Source organism: Oryctolagus cuniculus, chromosome 19 (assembly GCF_964237555.1).
Source record: "Oryctolagus cuniculus chromosome 19, mOryCun1.1, whole genome shotgun sequence".
NCBI lineage: Eukaryota > Metazoa > Chordata > Mammalia > Lagomorpha > Leporidae > Oryctolagus > Oryctolagus cuniculus.
The window spans coordinates 39792909-39817041 of record NC_091450.1 but is presented as its reverse complement, the minus strand read 5'-3'; the positions used below and the strand labels follow the sequence as shown (position 1 = coordinate 39817041).

Genomic DNA, 24133 nt, shown 5'->3' with positions numbered 1-24133 from the left:
CTCTCCCCTTCCATTCATATCACGATTCATTTTCAATTTTCTATATATACAGAAGATCAGTTTAGTATACATTAAGTAAAGATTTCAACAGTTTGCACCCACATAGAAACACAAAGTGAAAAATACTGTTTGAGTACTCGTTATAGCATTAAATCTCAATGTACTAATTGCCCATTAAGCAAGCCAACAATGCCTTTTAAAAAAATGTTCTATTGAAATCTAGGATTTAGCCAGGTTAATAAGAACATGTGCAGAACATAAGAAGATACTCCATTACTAATACAATCTTGTGTTAATGAATTGCAAAGAGTGTTTGTTACACTCTCACAATGAAAATAGTGTATTGTGTAGAAACACTGCTGGTGTAGCTCACTGTGCTGCAGTGGCAGTGTGAAGCCCAAGTGACGGGAACCCAGGAATTCCTTGCATATGGGTGACCCATGTGGGGCCCTGATTCCTTCTCCCCTTTCACCTGGACTTCCTTGCAGCAGCTTGGCAGCCTGCTCTCTGTGCCTTCATGCTGCAGCGCCTTCATGAGGCCTGGTGTTCCCTTCCTTACCCAGGGTTTGCCCTTGGCTGTGGCCCAGCGCCAGCCGTAGGGTGGCTAATGAAGTATTCTGTTTGGGGAGAGGTTTCCACATTGATCAGCAGACACGGTCAGAATGGCACTGGTCATCTGAGTTTTCCCACTGGTTGCATCTTGGGACTTGGGTGTGGAAGGCTGAGCCTGGCAAGCTGTGGTGGAAACGGTTGGCACTGACAGTGCAGAGCTGGCCCGGGTGCTGCTCTGTCTCGAAGACTTGAAGTCCTTGACTTTTCTCACTGCTTAAGCCTGCTGGAGTTGAGGCTGCTCTGTGGCTGGGCACTGTAAGGCATCCTGACTTTGAGGAGGGATACATCTTCCTAAAAAGTGTTGATATGGCAGTCTTGGGGCAAGAAGATGGTTGATTGGCTACTCTGTCCTCTAATCTTCATGTATGAAGAAATGACGTCACGCCTTGTTTGAAGGGAACACAATTCAGGGACATACTCATATATTACTCTGTTTACATACCACTCCTTTTAAAAAAATTAAATGGCTTTCTTCTTTTCTCTGCCATCACGGTGAGTTTGCTAGACATTCTTCCTAGGTGTCTTCTCACGAGACTTTCAGGATTGAGAGATTCCTGTCCAAAACCTGAAAGTAAAACCACCCATTCCCTAATGGGTTTGGATGAAAACTGGTAATGAAATCAGGCACAACTCCAGGAGGAGACAGTGAAGAAGAATCAAGCTGGGTCTATAAGAAATTACTTGAGATGACACGCCGTTTTCCTACATCAAAGTTACTGTCATTTGAACCTTCAGGCTGAAGGTGTCACAAATGTCTGGACAAGCTGGACGTGTTTAGGTGGGGGAGTGACTAGTGGATTGGTTTAGTAATACGTTAAATGTTAAAAAAAATGAATTACTCATTGACATTTCCCTTTTTATTTTTTTCCAAGGTTTGGTGTGATGTAAGGCTCTAATCTTTATTTTCCCAAGGAACTGCTAGTTGTGTTTAAACCATTTAATGAATCCATTTTTATCTTCTATCTGTGGTTTTGCTTTCTGCAGTTTCATGTAACAGCAATCTGAAAATATTAAATGGAAAATTCCAGAAAAATTTTAGATTTTAAATAACACATTATAGTATATTATTATAGTTTTTTTATTGTTAATTACTGTGCCTAGTTTGTAAATTAAGCTTTGTCATAGGTATAGTGTGGTGAAAATACAGGGTTTGGTGTGATCTTGTTCCAAGCATTCAGCAGGGGTCTTGGAGCATATCCCTAGCAGAGAAAGGAGGATGGCTGTCGTCTTTATCTTGTAGTAAATGACTGTAGTGGCTTTGGCTTTTGTGGGTTCAGTGCTCTTCGTACACCCTTCTAGAAAAACATCTCTGTCCCCAAGGTTGGCCATTACTGTGCACCCATCTCCCACTTGTCCTCTCCCAGCTTGGTTCTTCCAGGAAGGGACGTTTGGTTTCTGAGAGACCAAGGACAGTCGTAGGATTTTCTGGTAGGAGACCATCCTAGAAGACCCTGCTGCCCTTGTAGTTGCCAACAGTTTGGTTATTTTTGGTCTTCTTCACAGTGTTAGGTGCTGTCTCATAGCTTGTATGTACTCTTAATTCTCTCTCATTTTTGTTCTGTTTTAAAGTAGTTCTGAACCACTTTAGAATTATTCCAAAGATCATGTTTTAAAAGTTTTATGATGTTTTTCCTTGTGTTGAAGAGCACAATTTGAGAGAGCTTTCCCGTCTGCTAGTTCACTCCCTACATGCCTGCAATGTCCAGGACTGGACCAGGATGAAGCCAGGAGTTGGGACCATGATCTGGGCCTCCCACATGGGTGATGGGTACCCAAGTACTTGAGCCATTACTGCTGCCTCCCAAGGGCATTCATTAGCAAGAAGCCAAAGTCAGATACTAAACCCAGGCACTCTAGCACCTGTCTTAATTGCTAGGCCAAATGCCCATTTTAAACCTCATTTTTCTCTTGTTAGTTCTTAGAAATGACCCTTGGAATGCACTTGCCAGGCCTTGTTCTCCAAAGCCTTGGAATTGGGTGGAATTTAGTCTCAATTAACTGCCAACTGAGGGGGGCCCACTCCATCCAGTTTGCTTGGTCCTTCCTCTGGTGACCAGAGACTGGAGGCTCAGTCTGCAGTGCCCCACCCTCCCTGGGATTAGCCATTGGCTGCTTTCATAGTCCTCACGTATTGAGGGCCATTCCGGGGTCCGTGTCTGCCACCACCTCTCTGGTTGTCGCCTTTCTAGCTCTTGGCCTCACCTGAATGCCGTGGAAGGGGATGGTTTTGCACCCACTTGCTTACTGAATAGCTTCCGGGTGAAATGAGGGGATTTTTTTTCTTGGTAGAGGTTGGGAGCATTCACTGTTTGCCTCCTCTGTTGTTTGAGTCTTCCAGTAACAAAGGTAAAGGTAAATGGAACAGATGTGTGATACAAAATCCACAATCAGTGCTCTCGCTCAGAGTGGCTTCCTTGGCCTTCTGTTCATTTCCACCTGTGTCTTCAGAGTTGTCCACTGTGAGGCTTGCAAAGCTGATTTGCTCGTTAAGGGAGAAGGAGAGGACGCCAAGGACACACTGGCTTCTCTGCCACATAACCCAGCAAGTGATGGCAGCCCCACTCAACCCCTTGCCGCGGGGGACTGGCAGACAACAGCCTCTGCTTGGAAAAGTAGCCGTGAGTTGCCTGTTTTCTGCTCTCGCCCCAGCGGGTGGCTGGTCAGCCATGTCGTAGCTGATTCCACTTCTCCATCAAGTGCCCTTTGGCCCAAGCAGCCGGTGACAGGACTGAATGAGGCCGTGACTAGCTGCCCCTACAACCTCTACTGACTGCATTGTTGAGCTAGCTGACTAAATGACTAATCTACCTGCAGGGATTTCTGAGGGAAAGACCCTGGAGGGTGAAGGGCAGGTGGCCAGGTGTGGCTGTGCACGCCTCCCACCCTGGCCTTGTGGGTCCTGGAGCCCCATCCGTTTCCTCCAGGTACCACTCGGGCTTCCTAAGCAGACCCTCCATTGCACTTTTCCATGGCACCCTCACCTGCCCCCCGCCCCCCTCCTGGGACCCAGGATTCAACAAGTCCCAGAACAGCCTTGTGGAGTCGGAGTGCTGGGTACGTAGTCACAGGCACACTGTGAGGACGGGCTTGTCACATCCCAAGAAGCAGCGACTGCTCCGATGGGACTCTTGGCACTCTTCAGGTCCTGAACGGCCTCCAGACTCCAGATCAGTCCTGTCTTCTGTCCTAGGAAGCAGGTAGGATGCTGGGGAATGGGGTTCTGTTTTCTGCGGAGCCCTATTTGGACCCAGAGTTAAGTGTGTGGGCCCAGTGACCGCATGAGGTCCTCAGTGGCCGTGGGTGAGGTGGAGGCTCTGGAAGGCCCGAGTTTGCCAGCCCTTGGACGTGAAGTGAGTGTCCTCAGCCACAGGGAAGATCTTCCCCTTGGACAGGGGCGAAGTTTCTGCTGCCGGGAGTGTTTCAGGTGGGGCAGGGCACTGTGTGCAGCGTGGTGTGTGTGTGGACGAATGTGGACAGCCATGTGTGTCTGCCCACACGCACTCAGTCAGGCTGTGCCTTTTTTTTTAAGATTTTTTTTTTTGAAAGAATTAGAGACAGAGGCAGAGAGAGGTCTTCCATCCGCTGGTCCAATCCCTAAATGGCCACAATGGCCAGAGAAAGGTCTTCCTTTTGCTGTTGGTTCACCCTCCAATGGCCGCTGCGGCCAGCGCACCACACTGATCTGATGGCAGGAGCCAGGTGCTTCTCCTGGTCTCCCATGGGGTGCAGGGCCCAAGCACCTGGGCCATCCTCCACTGTACTCCCTGGCCACAGCAGAGAGCTGGCCTGGAAGAGGGGCAACCGGGACAGAATCCGGCACCCCGACCGGGACTAGAACCCGGTGTGCCAGCGCTGCAAGGCGGAGGATTAGCCTAGTGAGCCACGGCGCCGGCCTGGTACCTAGTTCTTAACCTCAAAGTATGCTTTTGATGTTTATTGATACTAAAATATTTTATTCCAGTTTATTTCCAGTTGTATGATATTCCATCTTATTAATGTGTAGCCATTTGTTTTGGCTCTCTTTTTGATGGATATTATAATGGGCTGAATGTTCTTGTCCCCCCACCCCAAATTTATATGTCGAAACCCTCATCCTCCTGTGCTGGTATTTGGAAGCGGGTGCTTTGGGAGGTGATCAGGTCCCGAGGCGGTGCCCTCAGAAAAGGGATCCCAGAGAACTCCCACACCTTGGCTCGGGGCAGGGTGTGTGCACAGTGCACTGGCCTCCTGAGAGTCCTCTTGGCCAGGTGTTCTGAGCTGGAACAGCTGCAGATTTGTAAGGTTCCTCCCCCAGTACTGCCCACACCCTTCCCAAGAACATTGCTCTCAACGTGCAGGGCTTGGTGACTCACCAAGCCAGATGGTGAAATTAATCCACTAAATGGGGATACTTTTTTTTTATTTTTAAAGGAAATAGTTTAGAGTGGGAAATCCCTGGTGCAGCATGAGTATGTGTGCTGTTCCCTGAACTACGTCGGGTGCTCTTTCCTCCAGACGCCCCGCAGCTCACTCCGCACCTCATCTGGTTCCTTGCCCAGTGTCCCCCTTCAGAGGAGCCTGCTTGGTGGCCCTGTGTAGAATGGACCCGCCCCCTCCGGCAGCTGTCCTGGCCCTTTTCTGCCACACTGTGTGCTCCACTCCGTGTCTCCTCCTGCGAGGGCAGGGACTTGGGTCCATCCTGCTTGGTGCTCTGTCCCCAGCTCCTGAAACAGCTTGGTATATGGCGAGTGCTCAGCAAGACGTTGAACGAACGAGTGTGTGTGCATTACCTTGGGAGGCAAAGTGAAGTGCATTTATTATTTAGGGTTGAAGTAGGAAAACAGGTTTAAAAACACTGCTGTAGAGGAACACCGCACATACAACATGTACAGACGTGTTCGTGGAGCGCAGCCTGCAGCTGTGGGCCTGAGGGCCACACCCGCACTTCTGTCTTTGTCAGTTCTGGCTGCTGTTAGCCGCTCGTAAACAGCAGAACTTTTTTTTTTTTAATTTTTAATTTATTTATTTGAAAGAGTTACGCGAGAGAGAAGGAGAGGCAGAAAGACAGGTCTTCCATCTGCTGGTTCACTCCCAACCGGCCACACCTGCCAGAGCTGTGCTGATCCAAAGCCAGGAGTCAGGAGCCTGGAGCCTCTTCCAGGTCTCCCACGCGGGTGCAGGGGCCCAAGAACCTGGGCCATCCTCTACTGCTTTCCCAGGCCACAGCAGAGAGCCGGACTGGAAGTAGAGCAGCCAGGACCTGAACCAGTGCCCACATGGGATGCTGGCACTGTAGGCGGTGGCCCCCAGAAACTCACTACTTAAGGTCCTGAAGGCCAAGGGGTGAGCAGCTGCGTCCAGAGGAGAGCCCTGTTCTGGGTGGGGACCACTGGCTTCCTGCTGTGTCCTCTGGCAGAAGGGGAGGGAGAGTTCTCGGGGGGCTCCTTTTCTAAGGGCACTAATCCCACGCGTGAGGGCCCCACCTTCGAGACCAGGTCACCACCCCAAGGCCTCCATTTCTAATGCCATCCCTTCAGGGGAAGGTTTTCAACACAGGAATGTGGGGCTGTGATCATCCACTCTAGCTGGTACAGGAGATAAAAACGTGCTCTCCATCTTTCCTAACTGGCTGCGTAGGGGCTTCCTCCCTGCTCAGCAGGCTGCGCCGAACGCCGCCTCAGCCGTTAACTCCGCTCACGGGGAGCATGAGGGCGGGTTCGAGGGGGAGCACGGGCGCTTCCTGAGCCTGGCCCACTCTGGACATGCAGACCTCCTGGCAAACATGAAAGCATTGAAAAACCCGTATCCCCCATGTCTCTTCCGCCCTTTCCAGGTTTGGGGTTGTCTGCTGCCATCTCCGTTATTCTCTTCCCGAGGCTGCTGTAGCCCATAGCTGCACTTTTAAATGCCCTGGACACAAGCTTCCTGGGAAGCCACGCGAGGCCAGTGACTGCTCTGTCTAGCAAACACAGGGGACTCCTGCACCAGTCCCACGACAGCAGCCAACCGGTGCAGCCCACAGCTGCACTTCCTACCCCTGCCCTCAGCACCCTGTACCTGCCGTGCTCGTCCAGGTGCAGGCAACAGGAGGTGGAGGTGGGCAGCTCATACAGCTGCTGCCCTCACTTCCTCACCAAGCCCTCTCCTGGGGATCTAAGGCTCACATCCCGGAGCTCGATCCTGTCAGCTCTCATGGCCCGCTTCTGCTGGGGAAATGAATCCTAATTTACCCGCAGCACCATTTCTGACGTGACGACCTGTCAGTTTTGTGCACTTCTGTGTCTACCATTCCAGATGCCCTGTGTGCCTGTATTTTCTTGTTCAGCCTTGACACAAGCTCTTTATGTACAAGGGTCTTTTGGTGGGGAATAGGCTTTAGAAACCAAGATCTGGGCACATCTTTAAAGATAAAAGTATTGGGGCCAGCGCGGTGGTGCAGTAGGTTAATCCTCTGCCTGCGGTGCCAGCATCCCATATGGGCACGGGTTCTAGTCCTGGCTGATCCTCTTCCAATCCAGCTCTCTGGTATGGCCTGGGGAAGCGATGGAAGATGGTCCAAGTGCTTGGGCCCCTGCACCCATGTGGGAGACCTGGAAGAAGCTCCTGGCTCCTGGCCTGCAGCACTAGCTTCCCATATGGGAACGAGTTCAAGTCCTGACTGCTTCACTTATGACCTAGTTACCTGCTAATGCGCCTGGGAAAGCAGTAGAAGATGGCCCAGGTGCTTGGGCCCCTGCACTCACATGGGAGAACCAGAGAAGTTGCTGGCTCCTGGTTTTGGCCTGGCCCAGCTCCTGCTGTTGGAGCCATTTGGACAGTGAACTAGCAGATGAAAGATTTCTGTCTTTCCCCCTGTTTCTGTAACTCTGCCTTTCAAAGAGATAAATCTTTTTTTTAAAAAAAGATTTTATTTATTTGACAGGTAGAGTTATAGGTATCAAGAGGGAGAGACAGAGAGAAAGGTCTTCCTTCTGTTGGTTCACTCCTCAGATGGCTGCCAATAGCCAGAGCTGCGCCGATCCAAAGCCAGGAGCCAGGAGCTTCTTCCCAGTCTCCCACATGGGTGCAGGGACCCAAGCACTTGGGCCATCTTCTACTGCTTTCCAGGCCATAGCAGAGAGCTGGATCAGAAAAGGGGCAGCTGGGATTCAAACCGACGTCCATATGGAATGCCAGCACTGCAGGCAAAGGATTAACCCACTGCGCCATGGAGCCAGCCCCCAAATAAATAAATCTTAAAGCATCACATATCCTATTAGGGATTTGACTAGTGCTTTTACCAATACGTTTAAAAACACTAACATTATTTGTTACGATTGTTAATTATGATAAGCTTACTTAAAATTTTTAAATTGATTTTTAAAATACTTATTTGAAGTCAGTTATGTGTATAGACTGATCTTCTATCCACTGGTTCACTCCCCTGAAGGCCACAATGACCAGGGCTGGGCTGGGCTGGGCCAAAACCAGGAACCAGGAACTTCTCTGGATCTTCCATGTATTCTACAGGGGCCCGAGTTCTTGGGCCATCCTCTGCTGCTTTCCCAGGCACATTAGCAGGGAGCTGGGTTGGAAGTGGAGCAGCTGGAACTCACACTGGCACCCATATGGGATGCCGGCATATCACAGGCAGTGCCTATATACCACTGTGCCACATGACTATGATACACAGTGGACAGCAACAGTACAGGGAGAAAGATTCTGGAAAAAGTGAGTGGGAGTTTCCTCAGTATGTGTGTGCCACTACCTTGCCCATTAAGTAGCCCACTTTATATCCCCCAGCCCATGTCTTTAGTTCTGTGGATTCCCGCACTGCTATGGCCTTCATGACATCTCCAGATCTGGGCTGTGCAAGCCAGCCAGGCCCACACTAGCTCACTGGTTTCAGTTCACCTCGGCAAGAGCAATTTATTTTTATGTAGCAATCTATGTCATAAGACTACATCAACATAATTTAAAAATGCATTTCCTTGTAGGTGTCATCTTTCCTAACCAAAGGCATTCTACAGAGCTGCTGATGAACCAGGCAGCAGTCATGTGACTTGCACACTCTTACCGGGACAGCCTGACTGGACAGCACAGGCAGGCACACTGCAAGGGTAGAAGGGAGAAAGGGTGAGTCTTTGACTTCAGGTAGGTTGCGGTCCCACTGTTAACATCGTTTCATTTTACTTGGAATGTATATTGTGTAATTAAGCTATCACACCAGTGCGGGAAACCTCTGTGGATCTCATTTTGACAAACATACTATGTATTTCTGGTTCCTACATACACACATACGATCTACCAGACTGTTTACTCCTGTTTCACAGCATACTTCAGCATATTCAAAATAAGGAGAAACACAACCAGGAGCCGGGTGTGATTTAAACACAGGGCAATCATGGCATTCAGCTAAGAGGTGAACTACTCAAATGATACAGGCGATAAGGTAATCACTTGGAAGGAAACAAAATTAGGTACTCGCTTCACCTCATATACTGACAATTAATACTGCAACAGTGATCCAGGAATAATATAAATTACCTCAAAATTTATTGCATGTGTTAGAAAAGGGAGGTACACCTTATGTCAGGTTCAAAGGTTATTTCACAGGTCAATGATGACAGAGGAAGTGCACACATTTAAGTTGATTTCTAATGCTCAGTTTACATAAACATTTACAGAAAATAAGATAAATCTCTGTATTGACACTTCAAAATAAATGACTTCTTTAGAATCCACTTCTGAAATGCGTAACTCCTACAAAGCATAGCTGCATCGTTGATGTCTTCAGTGATTAGTAACAAAGCATCCTAAATCAGCTTGGGTCAAAAAGCAGCTTCGTCTCACCACAGCAGCAGGCGGGGGTGGACCAGCACAGGCTGGCTGGTATCTGGTGGCTTGATGACACTCAGGTCCTAGGTTCCTGCAGTCCTTCTGTGAGGCCATGCCTGAACGAGAATCCACTGATGAAGGACATGCCCAGATCCCTCATCCAGAGGAGCGACGCTCACGCGAGACTCCACTTCCTCCGTGGTCCTCTGAGCAACTTTTCTGGAAATAACATGTCCAGTATCCCCTTTATTTCTGAGTCTGGAACTGGGCCCTAGGACCAGGCTAAACCAAGTGCAGGCAACCAGGCTTACCGTTACCGATGGAAACTAACCACACCCGTGAAGGGACAGGGCTCACCAACTCTGCCAGCAAGGAGTAAGGTGGAGGAACTGGGGGAGTCTCCTCAGGGGCCGCCCCAAAGCCTCAGTAGCATGTTCTCAATTCATCTGGTCACGGAAAGCAGCAGAGCGGAATGTCTGCACACAGCACGTGTCAAACAGAAATACAGTCAAACTGTTTCACAGCACCTGTGCTCTGCATGTAAGCATTAAAACAAAACACAGTAAGGGAGCAACGATGGAACTCTTGTAAGTACTTGTGTTTAGTACAGAGTGAACTCTCACCCCAGGAGACTTCTGCTCAACTCAGAAGTATCTGTGCAGTTTTCTACCTATTTTACACACAGATTTCTACCCCTCTTGCTGACTCACACACAGTTGAAAACGTTATAAAAACACTGGCTTCTTTATGGATGCTACACTTCAATAACAATGATCAGATGCAGATAAACGCCAGGAAAGAGTACAAGGAAAAGCGTACTTTATAGCTATCAAGTGCGACCTCAGTGGCAATGCCTAGTAAGATATTAACATGGTGCTGCTATTTAGAATGGATCTTACCAGATGTATTACAAAGCAGTAAGGATACAGTGCTTTTTCAAACATGATTCAAACTGAACCTAAATACCTGTAAGACACTAAGAGACAAACAGAAATGCCCTTGCAAACTGTTTACATGCGATCTTAATGCTCTAAGTGGCACTCCTGATCACTTTACGCTTCTATTTACACCAAGAGTATACGTATTCACAGCGGGTATCCTTTTTGTTTTTCAGCTGTTTTTATAAAACATTTGCTGTATCAGAAACATGTCTCTTAGCTATTAACAGTTTCCAAAAAGACTATGTGAAAGTTAAACTGAAAGATTTCCTGTTGTTATGAATTCCCTGGTATGGAAAGGAATTTAAACCTAAGGTGAAATGGATATGCATTCAAAATATTTCTAAATAATAACCTAGTGTCAATGAGTCGGGCAGTCCCCACCCTGTGGGCTTACAGGGGAGACTGATGAAGCTCGCATCTGAGTGAGCTGTCCACGGGCATCACCACTTGGCATCCATGGGGATTGGCTCCACAATCCCCCGTGGACTGCAGACCCACAGACCTCAAGTCCCTTGGCTGATAATGGCATGTAAGTTGCAGAATCCTCCCATATATTTAAATCATCTCTCACTTTCAGTATCTAATACAATGTAAATGCTATGGAAACAGCTTTTATACTGTACTGCTCAGGGAATAATGACAAGGAAAACATCTTTATGTGCCCAGTACAAATGGAAGTCTTTTTGCTTTCTATTTTTGGTTGGTTGCATTCATGGGTGTGGAACCCACAGGCCTGGAGAGTGGACTGTGCAATGCTGTTTGTCTTCAGGCAGCAGTTCTTACTCATTTCAGGGAAAGGGTTCTCTGACGTCAGAGAAGCCTTGCCACGTCAATGACGTTCACGTTCGCTCTTCTGTGAATCCTCTGATGGCTGTTGAATGCTGACTTGTGGTAGAATTTTTTGCCACACTCAGTACATTCATAGGGTTTCTCTCCTGAGTGAGTTCTGTAATGCACAGTGAGGTAGGACATCCGTGAGAAGGCTTTCCCACACTCGTTACATTCAAAAGGTTTCTCTCCTGAATGAATCCGGTGATGGATAGTGAGATAGGACATCTGAGAGAAGCATTTCCCACACTCGTAACATTCGTAGGCTTTTTCTCCTGTATGTGTTCTCTGGTGTCTGTTGAGCGCTGAATTCTGGCAGAAGGTTTTCCCACATTCACTGCATTCATAGGGTTTCTCTCCTGAATGAATTCTATGATGAATGGTGAGGTAGGACATCTGGGAGAAGAATTTCCCACATACGTAACATTCGTAGGGCTTCTCTCCTCTGTGTATTCTCCGATGTCTGCAGAGGGCTGAATTCTGGTAGAAGGTTTTTCCACATTCACTGCATTCGTAGGGTTTCACTCCTGAGTGGGTTCTGTGGTGTATGGTGAGGTATGAGAGCTGGGAGAACAACTTGCCACACTCATTACATTCATAGGGCTTCTCTCCGGTGTGTACTCTCTGATGTCTCATGAGGGCTGAGTTTAGGTAGAAGGTTTTCCCACAGTCATTACATTCGTAGGGTTTCTCTCCTGAATGGGTCCTGTAGTGCACAGTGAGATAGGACAAGCGAGAGAAGAACTTCCCACACTCGTTGCACTCATAGGGCTTCTCGCCCGTGTGTGTCCTCAGGTGAGTCGTGAGGGTGGACTTGCGGCAGAAGCATTTCCCACACTCGCTGCACTTGTAGAGTTTCACGCCTGTGTGGATTTTCTGGTGATCGTTCAGCGCTGACTTCTGGGAGAAGGTTTTCCCGCAGTCGTGACACACATAGGGTCTCTCTCCTGAATGCGTCCTCTGGTGCTGTGTGAGGTGCGTCTTCTGGCAGAAGGCCTTCCCACAGTAGCTGCATTCGTAGGGCTTCTCCCCCGAGTGTGTCCTCAGATGCTGAATGAGGTGCAGCTTCTGGTAGAAGTTCTTCCCGCATTCGTTGCATTCGTAAGGCTTCTCCCCCGTATGTGTTCTCTGGTGTACAGTCAGGGTTCCCTTCTGGCAGAAGGACTTCCCACACTGGTTACACTTGTAAGGTTTCTCTCCTGTGTGAGTCCTCTGATGGATAACAAATTTTGACTTTTTACAGAAAGATTTTCCGCACTCACGGCATTCATAGGGCTTCATCTCCAGATGAGCGCTCTGATGCACGCTGAGGTCTGGGATTTGGAGAAAGGCCATCTCAGGTTCACCCCAGCTGTAGGGCCTCTCTGCCACGTGATTAACAAACGCTGGATCCTTCTGGAAGGCTTTCTGGCTTTCAGTGTATTCAAAGGGTTTCTCCAAAACACGAACTTTCTGGCAAATACTTTCTTCATTTAGAGTGCAGCCTTCCCCATTCTGGTTAAAATCACAGGATTCACCTCCTGACGGAGTTCTCTCTTGCTTAATGTGGAGGACTGATTTCCCACACCCACTGCATTCGTCAGGCTTCATCCTTGCATAGCTGCCGTCACTACTGATAAATTCTGAGATGCACGTTAGACTCCTGTCACACGCGTCACAGTCGGAGGCCACACTTCGTGAAGAAACAGGCTGCACTTCCGCTTCGGCAGTCTTACCAGGAACACGACCCCCGTCCCCAGCCAGGGCTCTGCTGCTGGTGAACACACTTGGCCTTGAACATTGGTCTTCGCCTTCCTGGACTGTCTCTATCAGACCAGCAGCCTGCCAGACTTCATCTAGAAAAAGGCAAAATGAAACAAATATTGTTATCTCCCTACACAGCAGCTTATTGTAGGCTATAGCATAGCTTCAGGGGCAGATGAAAATCATTCCAAGTGTACTCTTCCCCTCATTCTTTTTGTTCAGAATCACACACACACACACACACACACACACTCCTCCAATGGTGAGGAAAGCAGAAACAGACTGACAAAAAGCCAAGTACCTTTACTCTTTACTACTTTATAATACTTTGTTCAAAATAGGGCATAGAAGGCAAAATACAAACATGAAGCAACGACCGGTTGACCAAAGATGTTGGCTAAAAGGGAGAGATGAGGCCGGCACCGCGGCTCACTAGGCTAATCCTCCGCCTAGCGGCGCCGGCACACCGGGCTCTAGTCCCGGTTGGGGCGCCGGATTCTGTCCCGGTTGCCCCTCTTCCAGGCCAGCTCTCTGCTGTGGCCAGGGAGTGCAGTGGAGGATGGCCCAGGTGCTTGGGCCCTGCACCCCATGGGAGACCAGGAAAAAGCACCTGGCTCCTGGCTCCTGCCATCGGATCAGCGCGGTGTGCTGGCCGCAGCGCACCGGCCGCGGCGGCCATTGGAGGGTGAACCAACGGCAAAGGAAGACCTTTCTCTCTGTCTCTCTCTCTCACTGTCCACTCTGCCTGTCAAAAAAAAAAAAAAAAAAAAAAGAGAAAAAAGAAAGATACACCCAAGTAGGGTGCATTCCAGAGTCAGACCGGCACTTTATACCTTATTTCGTATCTAATTGGAAGAACTGGATTGCCATCTAAGAAGTTATCACCTTAGACTAAGATTTTTTAGGGTAGGATTTTCACCAGTGTGCATTTCCTGCAAACTGTTTTACTTTTTTTCCTGTCTCACACAGTAACCTACATTTCCTCATAATTAGAGGAAGAGCCCTAGCTCTGCTTCAGTGGAAGGAGTGTGCAGGAACCAGTGTGTCCAACAGGAAGTACAGAACAGTCCACAGAGTACACAGTCCTTCCCAGAGTTAGAGATCTCTTACATATTCTTTTTAACTTCTTAAAAATTTTATTTATTTAAAAGACACAGTAATAAGGAGAGAAGAGAGATACCACCATTCCTGGTTCATACCCCATATGGACACGAAAGTCAGGTCTGGGTCAGGAGGAAACCAGGAATTCCATCCTGTCTCCCACGGGGTGGCCGGGCCAGACACCTGGGTCATTATCCCCTGCCTTCCCAGGACATTGGAGGGAGCTGGCTCAGAAGTGGAGCAGCTGGGACTTCAACAGGCATTCAGTGCAGGTGTTGACAGTAGCGGCTTAACCTGCTGCGCACAGAACTGGCCGAACCTTTCTCACACAGGTTAATGATGTTGGGATTGAATGCTGAATTCATTCTGAGTGTGAAATGGCTCTTGTTCCTATTTGGACAATGTAGCGTGAATTCTGGGGAGGAGATGAGGCAAGCCACTTCTCAGCCCTCTGTAATCAAATGCAGGTGCCAGCACCCACCTCGGGTTGTTGTAGGTTCCAGTGCTCAGAGCAGTGCTTGGCCCACAATACCTTCCTGGGAAGTTTAGCAGTGATTCTTCCCATTTCCTTAAATCAGTCCTGTCCCTGACGGTGCCACCCCCTGATTCGGAAGGTGCTTCCCACTCCTGAGTCCCATTTAGTGTGCCAGCCTTAAGAATCAGATACCTCAACCTGCTTCTGAAACAGTGACATTTTTACTTATCTTAGAAATTTTGGATAAACCTGTATTCACTGCCAGCCACATTAATTGAATCATGCCAACTTTAGTCTCCAAAACCTAGTTACTCTGAATCCATGGCAAAACACCAACAAATAAAATAAGAAAAAGAAGTCTGATAACACAGTAATTTTTACCACCTGGATTCACAAGGTGACGCCAAGCTAGGACTGACCGTGGGCTCCCAAGAATACTCGGCTGTAGGAAAATCAAGCTGCTTGTTGAACAAGGTGGCTCATCCTAACACGTCTCCAAAGAGGGACTAGTGCTGGAGCAGGTGGAGCAGCACTTGCCGCTGTCCCTTGTCTCGCACAGGTGGCAGAGACACGCGGAACCTCAGGCACCACCACCGTTTGCTGAGGGCCCTGTGGTACCTAATAAAGGCCCCAGGGCCCTGGCACTCACAAGTCTCTGCTCATTTCACAGCATGGTTTCCTGCCATCACTATTCAAAACTGCCCTTCAAAAGGAGCATGCTTTAAAAATACATTTCCCAATTCTTTAATTCAATTAGCAACATTACCCCCACAGTTGAAAATAATTACTGTCCATACAGTCATTTTAGCACAAAGTGATTCAGCCTGGTGGTGGGACATCAGCGCATGTAAACACTGAGTACCGCGTGCACTCTGCTCTTAACCAAAACCCATCTCTAGAAAGTCTGACTGTAGAAGCTATTTCCTTCAAAGCCTTGAACAGAAATCAGAGCACCTGTCCTTAATCTGAGTCACAGGGACATTTCTCTAGCACTTGGAAAGTATATAGGGATGCAGTTAAAAAAAAAAAAAAAAAAAAAAACTGCCCATAAATTACTTCTAAATGGATAGCCGAGAACATTCTGTCATCTACCTGGCACCGCAGATAATTAGACGTGAACGCGTGCTCTACGTGGCATATACATCAAGGGAGGAGAATATGCTCTTGAAAACCTGCATCCTACCAAGTGACAGAGGACGGACCAGACAAGCTATTCTAAAGGCATCGGGGGACTGACGCTGAGTAGCAACAGGGAGGAGCTGACGGAGCTCAGCTGGAGCACTGCCCTCCGGGGGCTGAGTAAGGACAGGGAGGAGCTGACCGAGCTCAGCTGGAGCACTGCCCTCCGGGGGCTGAGTAAGGACAGGGAGGAGCTGACCGAGCTCAGCTGGAGCACTGCCCTCCGGGGGCTGAGTAAGGACAGGGAGGAGCTGACCGAGCTCAGCTGGAGCACTACCCTCCGGGGGCTGAGTAACGACAGGGAGGAGCTGACCGAGCTCAGCTGGAGCACTGCCCTCCGGGAGCAAGCCCCACCCCGTGGGCGGGAAGGCGGGCGGGACAGCAACCACAGGAAGAGAAGGCATGAGAAGCGTGGGCCAAAAATTACATTTTCAGGCATCGCAGGGCCAGGATGGTGGCGATCCTTAAAGGACAAGATCCTACGTAACCCGGGGAGGCCACCGTGAACCCCTGTGAAGCCAGTGACAGACACACTGGAATCCACGGCAATCCAGCCATGCCAGAAAACTCCTCCTGCCTGCATCAAGTCCAGGGCAGCCGAGAAGACAGAGGAGAAATTAAGGCACTTCACACAGAACAGAACCCAGCGATGCCCAGAGCGCAGTCACGCCTGCGGAGAGGCAGCTGCTTTAGTGATTCCAGAGTGAAAGCTCATCAGGGGAGAGAGGACAGGAGCCTGCCTGCCACGTGAGGCGTTCGTCCTCAGTTTTCAGACGTCAGAATCAGAGAAGCTATCAGAGAGAATACTAGACCAGGCATAGGCCGCAGAATGGTGGCAGGCGTTTGGCCTAGGGTCAAGATGCCACCCGAGCTGCCAGCATCCCGTGTGCCGGCTCAAGTCTCGGCTGCTCCACTTCTGATCCAGCTTCCTGCTAATGGCCTGGGAACGCAGAAGACAGCCCAAGTCCTTGGGCCTCTGCACTGACATGGGACACCAGGAAGAAGCTCCTGGCTTTGGCCTAGCCCTGCTCCAGCCATTACAGTTATCTGGGGAGTGAAACGCAGCGGATGGAAGATCTCTCTCTGTCTCTGTCTCTCCCACTTTATACAATGCTTTCAAATAAATAAATAAATAAATAAACCTTCAAGGAAAAAAGGCTGCCGTGTCCCACACTGCAGTGTTTGGGTCTGATACTCAGCCCCAGAGTCTGACTCCAGTTTGTTTGCTGCTAATGAAGACCCTGGGAGGCTCCAATGATGGCTCGAGTAAGCGGGCTCCTGCCACCCACGTGGGAGACCTGCAGTGCATCTCCAGCTGCCGCAGTCCAGCCCCTGGCTGTTGGGGATCAGTAGATAGGAGCTCGCATGTTTCTGCCACTCAAATAAACGAACAAAATCCCAACAGACTTGAGGCTGCAGGAGCTTTCTGAGAAACTCCGAGGGAGGAAGTCACAGCAGACAGCATGTGGACGGCACGGGACGGTAAAGAAACCAAACGTTTCCCTGTGACTCCTACTGAGCACCTGAGCATGGGGCATAGAACAGAAATGGGGGCCGGCACTGTGGCACAGCAGGGGATACCGGCATCCCACACATGCACCACTTCAAGACTCAGCTGCTCCACTTCCAATCCAGCTGCCTGCTCGTGAGCCTGGGAAAGCAGCAGAGGATGGCCCCAGTGGTTAGGGCCGCACCCACGTGGGAGACCCAGAGCAGCTCTGGGCTCCTGGCTCTGGCCTTGCTTAGCCCTCAAATAAAAGACAAGAAGAAAGGACCACTTGGAAAGAGGGAGCACTGCTTGAGCTGTCACCAGACGTGGGAAGGGCTGGATGTCAGCAAAGGGGAAGGGGCTCCCTGAGCTCAGGTCAGGCAGGGTCAGCGATTGAAGGAAGAGGCAAACAGTGGAAGAGGAGGCAGATCAAGTCAAGCATTTCACAGCAGACAAGAGAAATGGAAGGTGGTAAGAATCACGGAAGTTAATGTCTTAGTGGCAGGTCTCTGACACCTAAGAACCGAAGGAATCTGCGGTACAGAATTACTGACCACGCGAGGGAAGAGCACGGGAACTGAGGTTTCGGGGGAAGCAGGTGTGGGTTCTGGGGAGTGCACAGCCCGGCAAAGCTCCAGGACAGCTCTCGTGATGGGGAGGACGACGTCTCTGGAGGGAGGTTCAGGTGCCAAAGCCATCCTCGTCGCCCTCGTCAGGGTCTCAGGGTCAGAGGCCGTCACAGCGTTCCGGAAAGCACCACGTTCCCAGGCCCCTCAGCGTCTCCACTACACACCTGCACAGCCCTGCGGCAGGAACCCTGTCCACGCACTGACCACCCGCACAGCCCTGCGGCAGGAACCCTGTCCACGCACTGACCACCCGCACAGCCCTGCGGCAGGAACCCTGTCCACGCACTGACCACCCGCACAGCCCTGCGGCAGGAACCCGGTCCACGCACTGACCACCCGCACAGCCCTGCGGCAGGAACCCTGTCCACGCACTGACCACCCGCACAGCCCTGCGGCAGGAACCCTGTCCACGCACTGACCACCCGCACAGCCCTGCGGCAGGAACCCTGTCCACGCACTGACCACCCCCACAGCCCTGCGGCAGGAACCCTGTCCACGCACTGACCACCTGCACAGCCCTGCGGCAGGAACCCTCCTTCTATCCATGGCTCTTCTCCTCGCTCCAACTTGGTGATGACATCCGGTTTGATGAAGTGACAGCCTGTGAATGAGAAACGAGAGAACTTGAGCTGGCCGCTTTGGCTTCTTGGAGGGTGCGCTGTTTGTGCTTTAGCAAAATTGGAACCTTCCACTAGGAAGGTCAAGACCAAAAGCACTGCCTGGTGCCCACCGGAACCTCAGTGAAGTTGTGAGTGCGAGGGAAACCCCACGTATTTAGCATCGAGAAGGTGGCGTCCTCACCCACGGCCACCAGGTGGCTGTAGTTCTCCAGCATCACCTCCCGGTACGTCCGCCTCTGCGCCGGCTCCAGCTGCCGCCACTCCTCCTGCGTGAAGCCCACGGCCACGTCCTTGAACGACACCGGCCCCTGCAACGGCACCGAGGTGGGAAGCGGGGGACGGGGAGAGACGCACGGGGACAGGACGTGGCCACGCTCGTGGGACAGTGGCCTTGTATGACTTGTTTTGTGTTGCCGCGCATGGCTCCAGGCGCAGCCTGCTCCTCTGAACACTCTCCACTTTGCGTCCACTCTTGCTCAGTCCCCTCCACTGGCTTCCCCGCCTGTCGGGCTGAAGCTGGAGGGTGCTGGTGCGCAGTCTGCCTGTCTTGCCTGGGCTCTCTTGCTGCTTTGATGGTGAGCCCACCTGGCTTTGTGGCCACCTGCATTTCCCTCTTCTATACCAACACCTCCCAGACAGCTACCACGGGCCCAGGCCTCCAAGTCAGTATATCTGGGACTCAGCTGCTGCTCCAACCTGTCCCTCCTGGAGCCGGTCTGCAGGACTTGCCACAAGCACCAAAGCTCTGAGCAGGCCAGGCACCCATGACCGGGTCTGTCTCGTGGCGGGCAGGCCCCCAGCCTGCCATGTGACGACGGCACAGCTGGGACCCTCAGGGCCCTTCCTTCCCAGCTGCTGCCCCTGGAGACGCCGAGCCCCTGAGCAGGGCAGAACCCCGACCTGCACAAGCTGCACCTCTTGCATCAACTGGCGCATTGGCAATGCTCACTCCGGACACTGCAACTGTCCCCCTCAGACTTAAACCCGAGGCCGGTCTGTGCCAGGGCAGAGTATCGGAATTAAGCAGGCGAGCCCACGGAGCGCGCTGACCTTGGTTTTTTGGACATACAATACATGCTTATCAGTGATACCTACTGTGCCCCTCACCACTTTCCACGTCAGGACACACAGGTAATGTGACTACGTTTCAAGCAATTAAAAAGAAAGGATTACAGAAAGCAAAGCAAAAAGGTTCTGATGATTTCAACGGAAGGTGGAGGTGGGAGTGGTCGGAAGGACTTCAGATTCGAGGTTTTATCTGTGGAGCCTGCTGGTGGGACTCTCCCAGGCGCCGCACGGCTCTCCTCTGGTTCCCAGTGTCGGCATGGCCAGCCTGGGTGGGCTGAGGTGGTCAGGAACACAGCCTGCGATGGCCCCGTGCTGGAGAAGAGGGCCTGCCCCGGGCAGCCCCCCCCCCGGCCCCCCCAAGGCCGTCTCGAGGAGCAACAGGACAGCTTCTGGAGGCCCTGGCATCCCCAGCACGACTGTCCTCCCGATAACCAGCAGCGGGCCTGGGTGCTCCCACACTGTGCTGCTGTGCCCTGCGGAGGGACCACAACGCCCTCATGCATTACAAAAGTGAGCCTGCTTTCAGCTACTCCACAGGCGTGTCCCACAGTCTGCACAGCACGTAACGGACAGCTTGAGACAGAGCGGCACCGTCAGGAGTGGATGCAGACACGGTCACGTGCAGTAAAGCCACCACTCCATCTATGGCTGCAGCAGGTGAACCCAGCACAATCTCAATTTGAAACTAGAATCTCTCGTGTTAAAAATACTCCAGGGACACGCTCTTCACCAAAGCACACTTAGAAACAGCACACCCCCCTCTTCCACGGATCTTCTACAATCTGCTTATAGTTATAGTTGAGACTTTCCCACCAAGGGCTCCTCAGCCATCTTCCTGAGAACACAGACACGCTCTGTTCTTTCTTTTTAACCATTACTGACTTGAAAGGCAGAGGCAGGAAGAGGACAGAGAGAGATCTTCCGTCTGCTGGTTCACTCCCCAAATGGCTGCAAAGACCAGGGCTGGGCCAGGCTGAAGCCAGGAGCCTCTTCCGGGTCTTCTAAGTGGGTGCAGGGACCCAGGGACTTGGGCCATCCTCTGCTGCTTTCCCAGGCGCATTAACAGGGAGCTGGATTAGAAGTGGAGCAGCCGGGACTCAAACTGGCACCATGTGGGATGCTGGTGCTGCAGGCCACGGCTTACCCCACTGACCACAGAGGTGGCCCGAATATAGACATTGTGCCAAGGGTCTCATCTCCATAGGAGACCCAGCGCAGAACACAGCCAGTGGCTCCCAGTGCAAAAGGCCTGAGAAGGGTTGTGAGGGGCAGGCACTTTCCTAGCAGCCAAGATGGCAGCCGGGATGCCACCCTGCTTCCTGGATTGTCTGGGCTCCAGTCCTGGCTCCACTCCGATTCCAGCCGCCTGCTGATGCGTCCCCTGGGGGACGGCGGTGAGGCTCAAGTCCTGCTGTCAGGTGGGAGACCTTGACTGCGTTCCTGGTTCCCAGCTTAGGCATGGCCCAGCCCGGGTTCTTGAACCAACCGATGGGAGCTCTGTCTCTCAAATACGTAATTTTTTTTCAAAGTTAAAAAGGTCATGAGCCAAGGGTGAAAGACACACACGGAGAAGGCGGAAGAACCATCCATTCAGCACTGCAGGGAGAGCGTCCCAGAAACCGAGAGGGGAGGCTCCACCCAGCAGGCCAGGGCCGGGACTAGCGCCAGCCCCAGTGCGCCCACGGGGTGCGTGCCTAGGTCCCCGGCAGCCTCTGCCACGGGTTCGGGGAGCAGCAGGGACAGCACCGATCCCTGGATGGAGCGGAGGAACAGGGTCTGTATGGACAGCGACGCTGTAGTCACCAGGGAAACTGCAGCCTGGGTCCTCGCGGACACGAGGGACCTGTTCCGTCACACCAGAGAAGGCAAGGACGCCCCTGCTCGGGGCAGTGTCACTCAGCTGACCGCAGTGCCCACGCCTGCTCTGAGACACTCGCGCGCTGGCTCCAAGAACCCTGTACGGACCACGCCGCCCACCCCCGAACAGAGGGGCGCTCCTGTCTGAGCAGATCGCATATCTGTTTCCACTTCCCCCACTCTCAAGTCCGAACCCCGCTCCGTCTCCTAGGGTCTGCGGCTCGCAGGACACTCACCAGGGATTTGCTCATTTTCTGCTGCTTCCCGGGAAACCGTGCAGGGCTGAGGCAGGGCGGGCGGACCTGCGGAAGGCAGGCAGGGATGAGGTTAGCAGGGCCGTCCAGGCAGGATCCCCAACGCTCCACAAAGGACCGCCCCTGGGGCCTCAGTGCACAGGAGGGGTGCCAGTCACGCGCGGGCGGCGCCAGGGGACGGATCCCACGGAGACAGTGACCATGGGATGGCAACCACGCCGCGCCGCAGCGCCCGCCTGTGTTCCTGCCATTCTAACTGCTCTGAATTAACTCGTACGGTCAGCGACAGACACAAGTCTGCACCGAGCACACGCTGCTGAACAGGGTCTGCTACGGAGAAATCTCCGAACCAACCAACGCGCGAGCCACAGCGCTCGCCGGCCAGCGGTGACCGCGGGGACCCAGGCGCGGACCGGCGCGGAGCGATGTCGAGGACCGCAGTGGGTGGGGGGAGGAGCTGCAGGAGGGGAGGCCCCGGCTCCCCCTGCTAGCCAGGCCTCGGGGTCCTCCGCCGAGCGCCCAGCAGGTGCAGCCCGCCCCCGCGTCCGCGCTGGAAGCGACCCGCCCCCTGCCCGCACTGGCGGGGACGGCCCCCGCGCCCTCACCTACCCCGCCGGGGGCTCCGCGGGCGGGCGCTGTCGTCGCAGGCGCGCTGCGGGGCCCGAGGCCGCGGCTCTCCCGAGGGGCAGCTTCCAGCGGGGCGTCGCTCCCGGGGCCTACGCTGCCTCCCTGGGGCGCACCGCCCCGCGGGGCCTCGGGCTCCCTGGTCCCGCCGCCCCTCTGCCCGCCCGGACCCCCGGGCCCGGCCCCGCGAGCTCCGAGGTGCCCGCCGGAGCCTCCGCCCGGCGCCCCACAGCCCTGGCCGGCACAGCCCCGCGCCCACCCGCTCAGCCCCCAACCCCGCAGGCTCCGCGATTGTCGCCCACCGGAGGCCAAAGCCTGGGAACTGGGGCGAGCGGTGACCCAGGAACGGACAGGAAGCGAGAGCAGTGCGGCGGCAGTGCGCCTGCGCGAACACGCACACACGGCCAGCTGCACATGCGCAGGAGTTCACCGGAAGTCGCGTCCCTGGGCCCACCGCGGGCCCCAGGACGAGGACCTGGACTCCGTTTCCCATCAGTCCGCGCGCCACCCGGTTTAGGGGCTGTCTAACAAATGTCGTACCTCATCTAGCGGCGAAGAGCCGCGTTGGGAGGCACGGCCGCCCGGAGGGAGCCCTGACCTCGGTTTCGCGGTTGCTTGCCCTCCCTCGTAGGGCCAAGTGCGCGCCGCGTGCAGGGTCCCGGGGCTCCACCCTGTCCTGGCCCTGAGACCCTCGGGGTTAGAGAGGAGACTGCTACCGCCGGAAGCGAAGAAGAGGGTGCGGCGGGTTCCCCGGGACGAGGCTGGAGCGAGGGCGCTCGGTGTGGGTGTGGGCGCGCCAGCCTCGCCCCGGGGACACGAGTCGCGCATATGGGACAACACGCGCTCAGCCCCCGCCAACCTGGCCCGTCACCCTCACCCCTTACCTGTGTGTGTGTAGGGGGGTGAGATGACCCCCACAGCGTCCTACCCCGCTTGTTTCTAAAAAGCCGGTGGGGAGAAAAAAAATCCTGCTCCACGAATGCAGAAAATGAACCAGGTCTTCTGGGGAACGCTGGTCAAGGCCTCCCGGGGTGGCCCAGGCGGAGGGACCCGACGCAGGCTGCCCACAGTCAGCTGGCCATGCAGCTGGCCATCCCAGGAGGGAGTGACCTGCACACAGAGGGGAAGCAGGTCGTGGGCCACCCCCGCGTCCCGCGGGGAGCTTCAGCTCGCAGACAAGTGCCCAGGCAGCGGGGGTGGGGGACAGCGGGGGTTTGCATGCAGAGACTTGGCTCTGAGCTCCTTGAGGGACCCAGCTGAGCTGCAGTGCCTTCTTGAAGATTTAGGCGCACACTGAAAGGGCATAGACGTTTTTTCGAGGAAAAAAATCTTGTTTTCAAGATTTATTTATTTGAGAGAGAGAGAGAGAGAGAGAAAGAGAGAGGTCCTCCATCCGCTGGTGCACTCCCCAGATGGCCACAATGGCTGGGCTGTGTTGATCCGAAGCCAGGAGCTTCTTCCAGGTCTCCCACGTGGGTGCAGGGGCCCAAGCACCTGGGCCATCTTCCACAGCTTTCCCAGGTGCATTAGCAGGGAGCTGGATCAGAAGAGGAGCAGCCGGGACTCGAACCGGCGTCTATATGGGATGCCAGCATTGCAGCTATGCCGCTATGCCAAGGAAGTGGAGAAAAACTCTCTACCTTCTGGTAACAAGGACCGGCTAATCTCTTTTTAAATTTATTTTTAATCCATACAATGAAAACGATGACCAAGAAGATGATAAAAGCAAGCAAAAACTAGAAATGCAGACTGGACGTGAAGAGCGCCATCTGTCTCGACATAAAGCTGCACTCATAAAAATATGCAAATCAGAAGCCCACCTAGGTCATAACTGCACGTCCAAACCAAGAGGACTTGTGCAAGAAAGCACAGCGCAGAACCGTGTGAGCCCACGCGCCTGAGAGGGATACTTTTTTT

At 52.8% G+C, this 24133-nt stretch overlaps 1 protein-coding gene and 1 long non-coding RNA gene across 7 annotated transcripts; one reads left to right on the top strand and one right to left on the bottom strand.

Moving 5' to 3' along the window:
- The first annotated feature begins 1715 nt into the window (after positions 1-1715).
- Positions 1716-11097, top strand: LOC138846976 (uncharacterized). Its single transcript, XR_011384528.1, has 2 exons — positions 1716-3230; positions 8568-11097. It is a non-coding gene; the product is annotated as an uncharacterized lncRNA (long non-coding RNA).
- On the bottom strand, positions 9105-22642 carry ZNF12 (zinc finger protein 12). 6 transcript variants are annotated; one of them, XM_051839052.2, is made up of 5 exons: positions 22519-22642; positions 21575-21640; positions 18595-18721; positions 18299-18394; positions 9105-13012 (listed from the first exon to the last, which is right to left on the bottom strand). In XM_051839052.2, exons 1-5 carry the CDS (start codon positions 22630-22632, stop codon positions 11160-11162), a joined length of 2256 nt encoding a protein of 751 aa, XP_051695012.1. In that variant the 5' UTR covers positions 22633-22642; the 3' UTR covers positions 9105-11159. The 6 variants fall into 6 exon arrangements, with proteins under 6 accessions (XP_051695012.1, XP_051695014.1, XP_069920442.1 ...); XM_051839054.2 differs by having other exon boundaries at positions 18302-18394; XM_070064341.1 differs by having other exon boundaries at positions 22476-22600.
- Positions 22643-24133: the final 1491 nt, after the last annotated feature.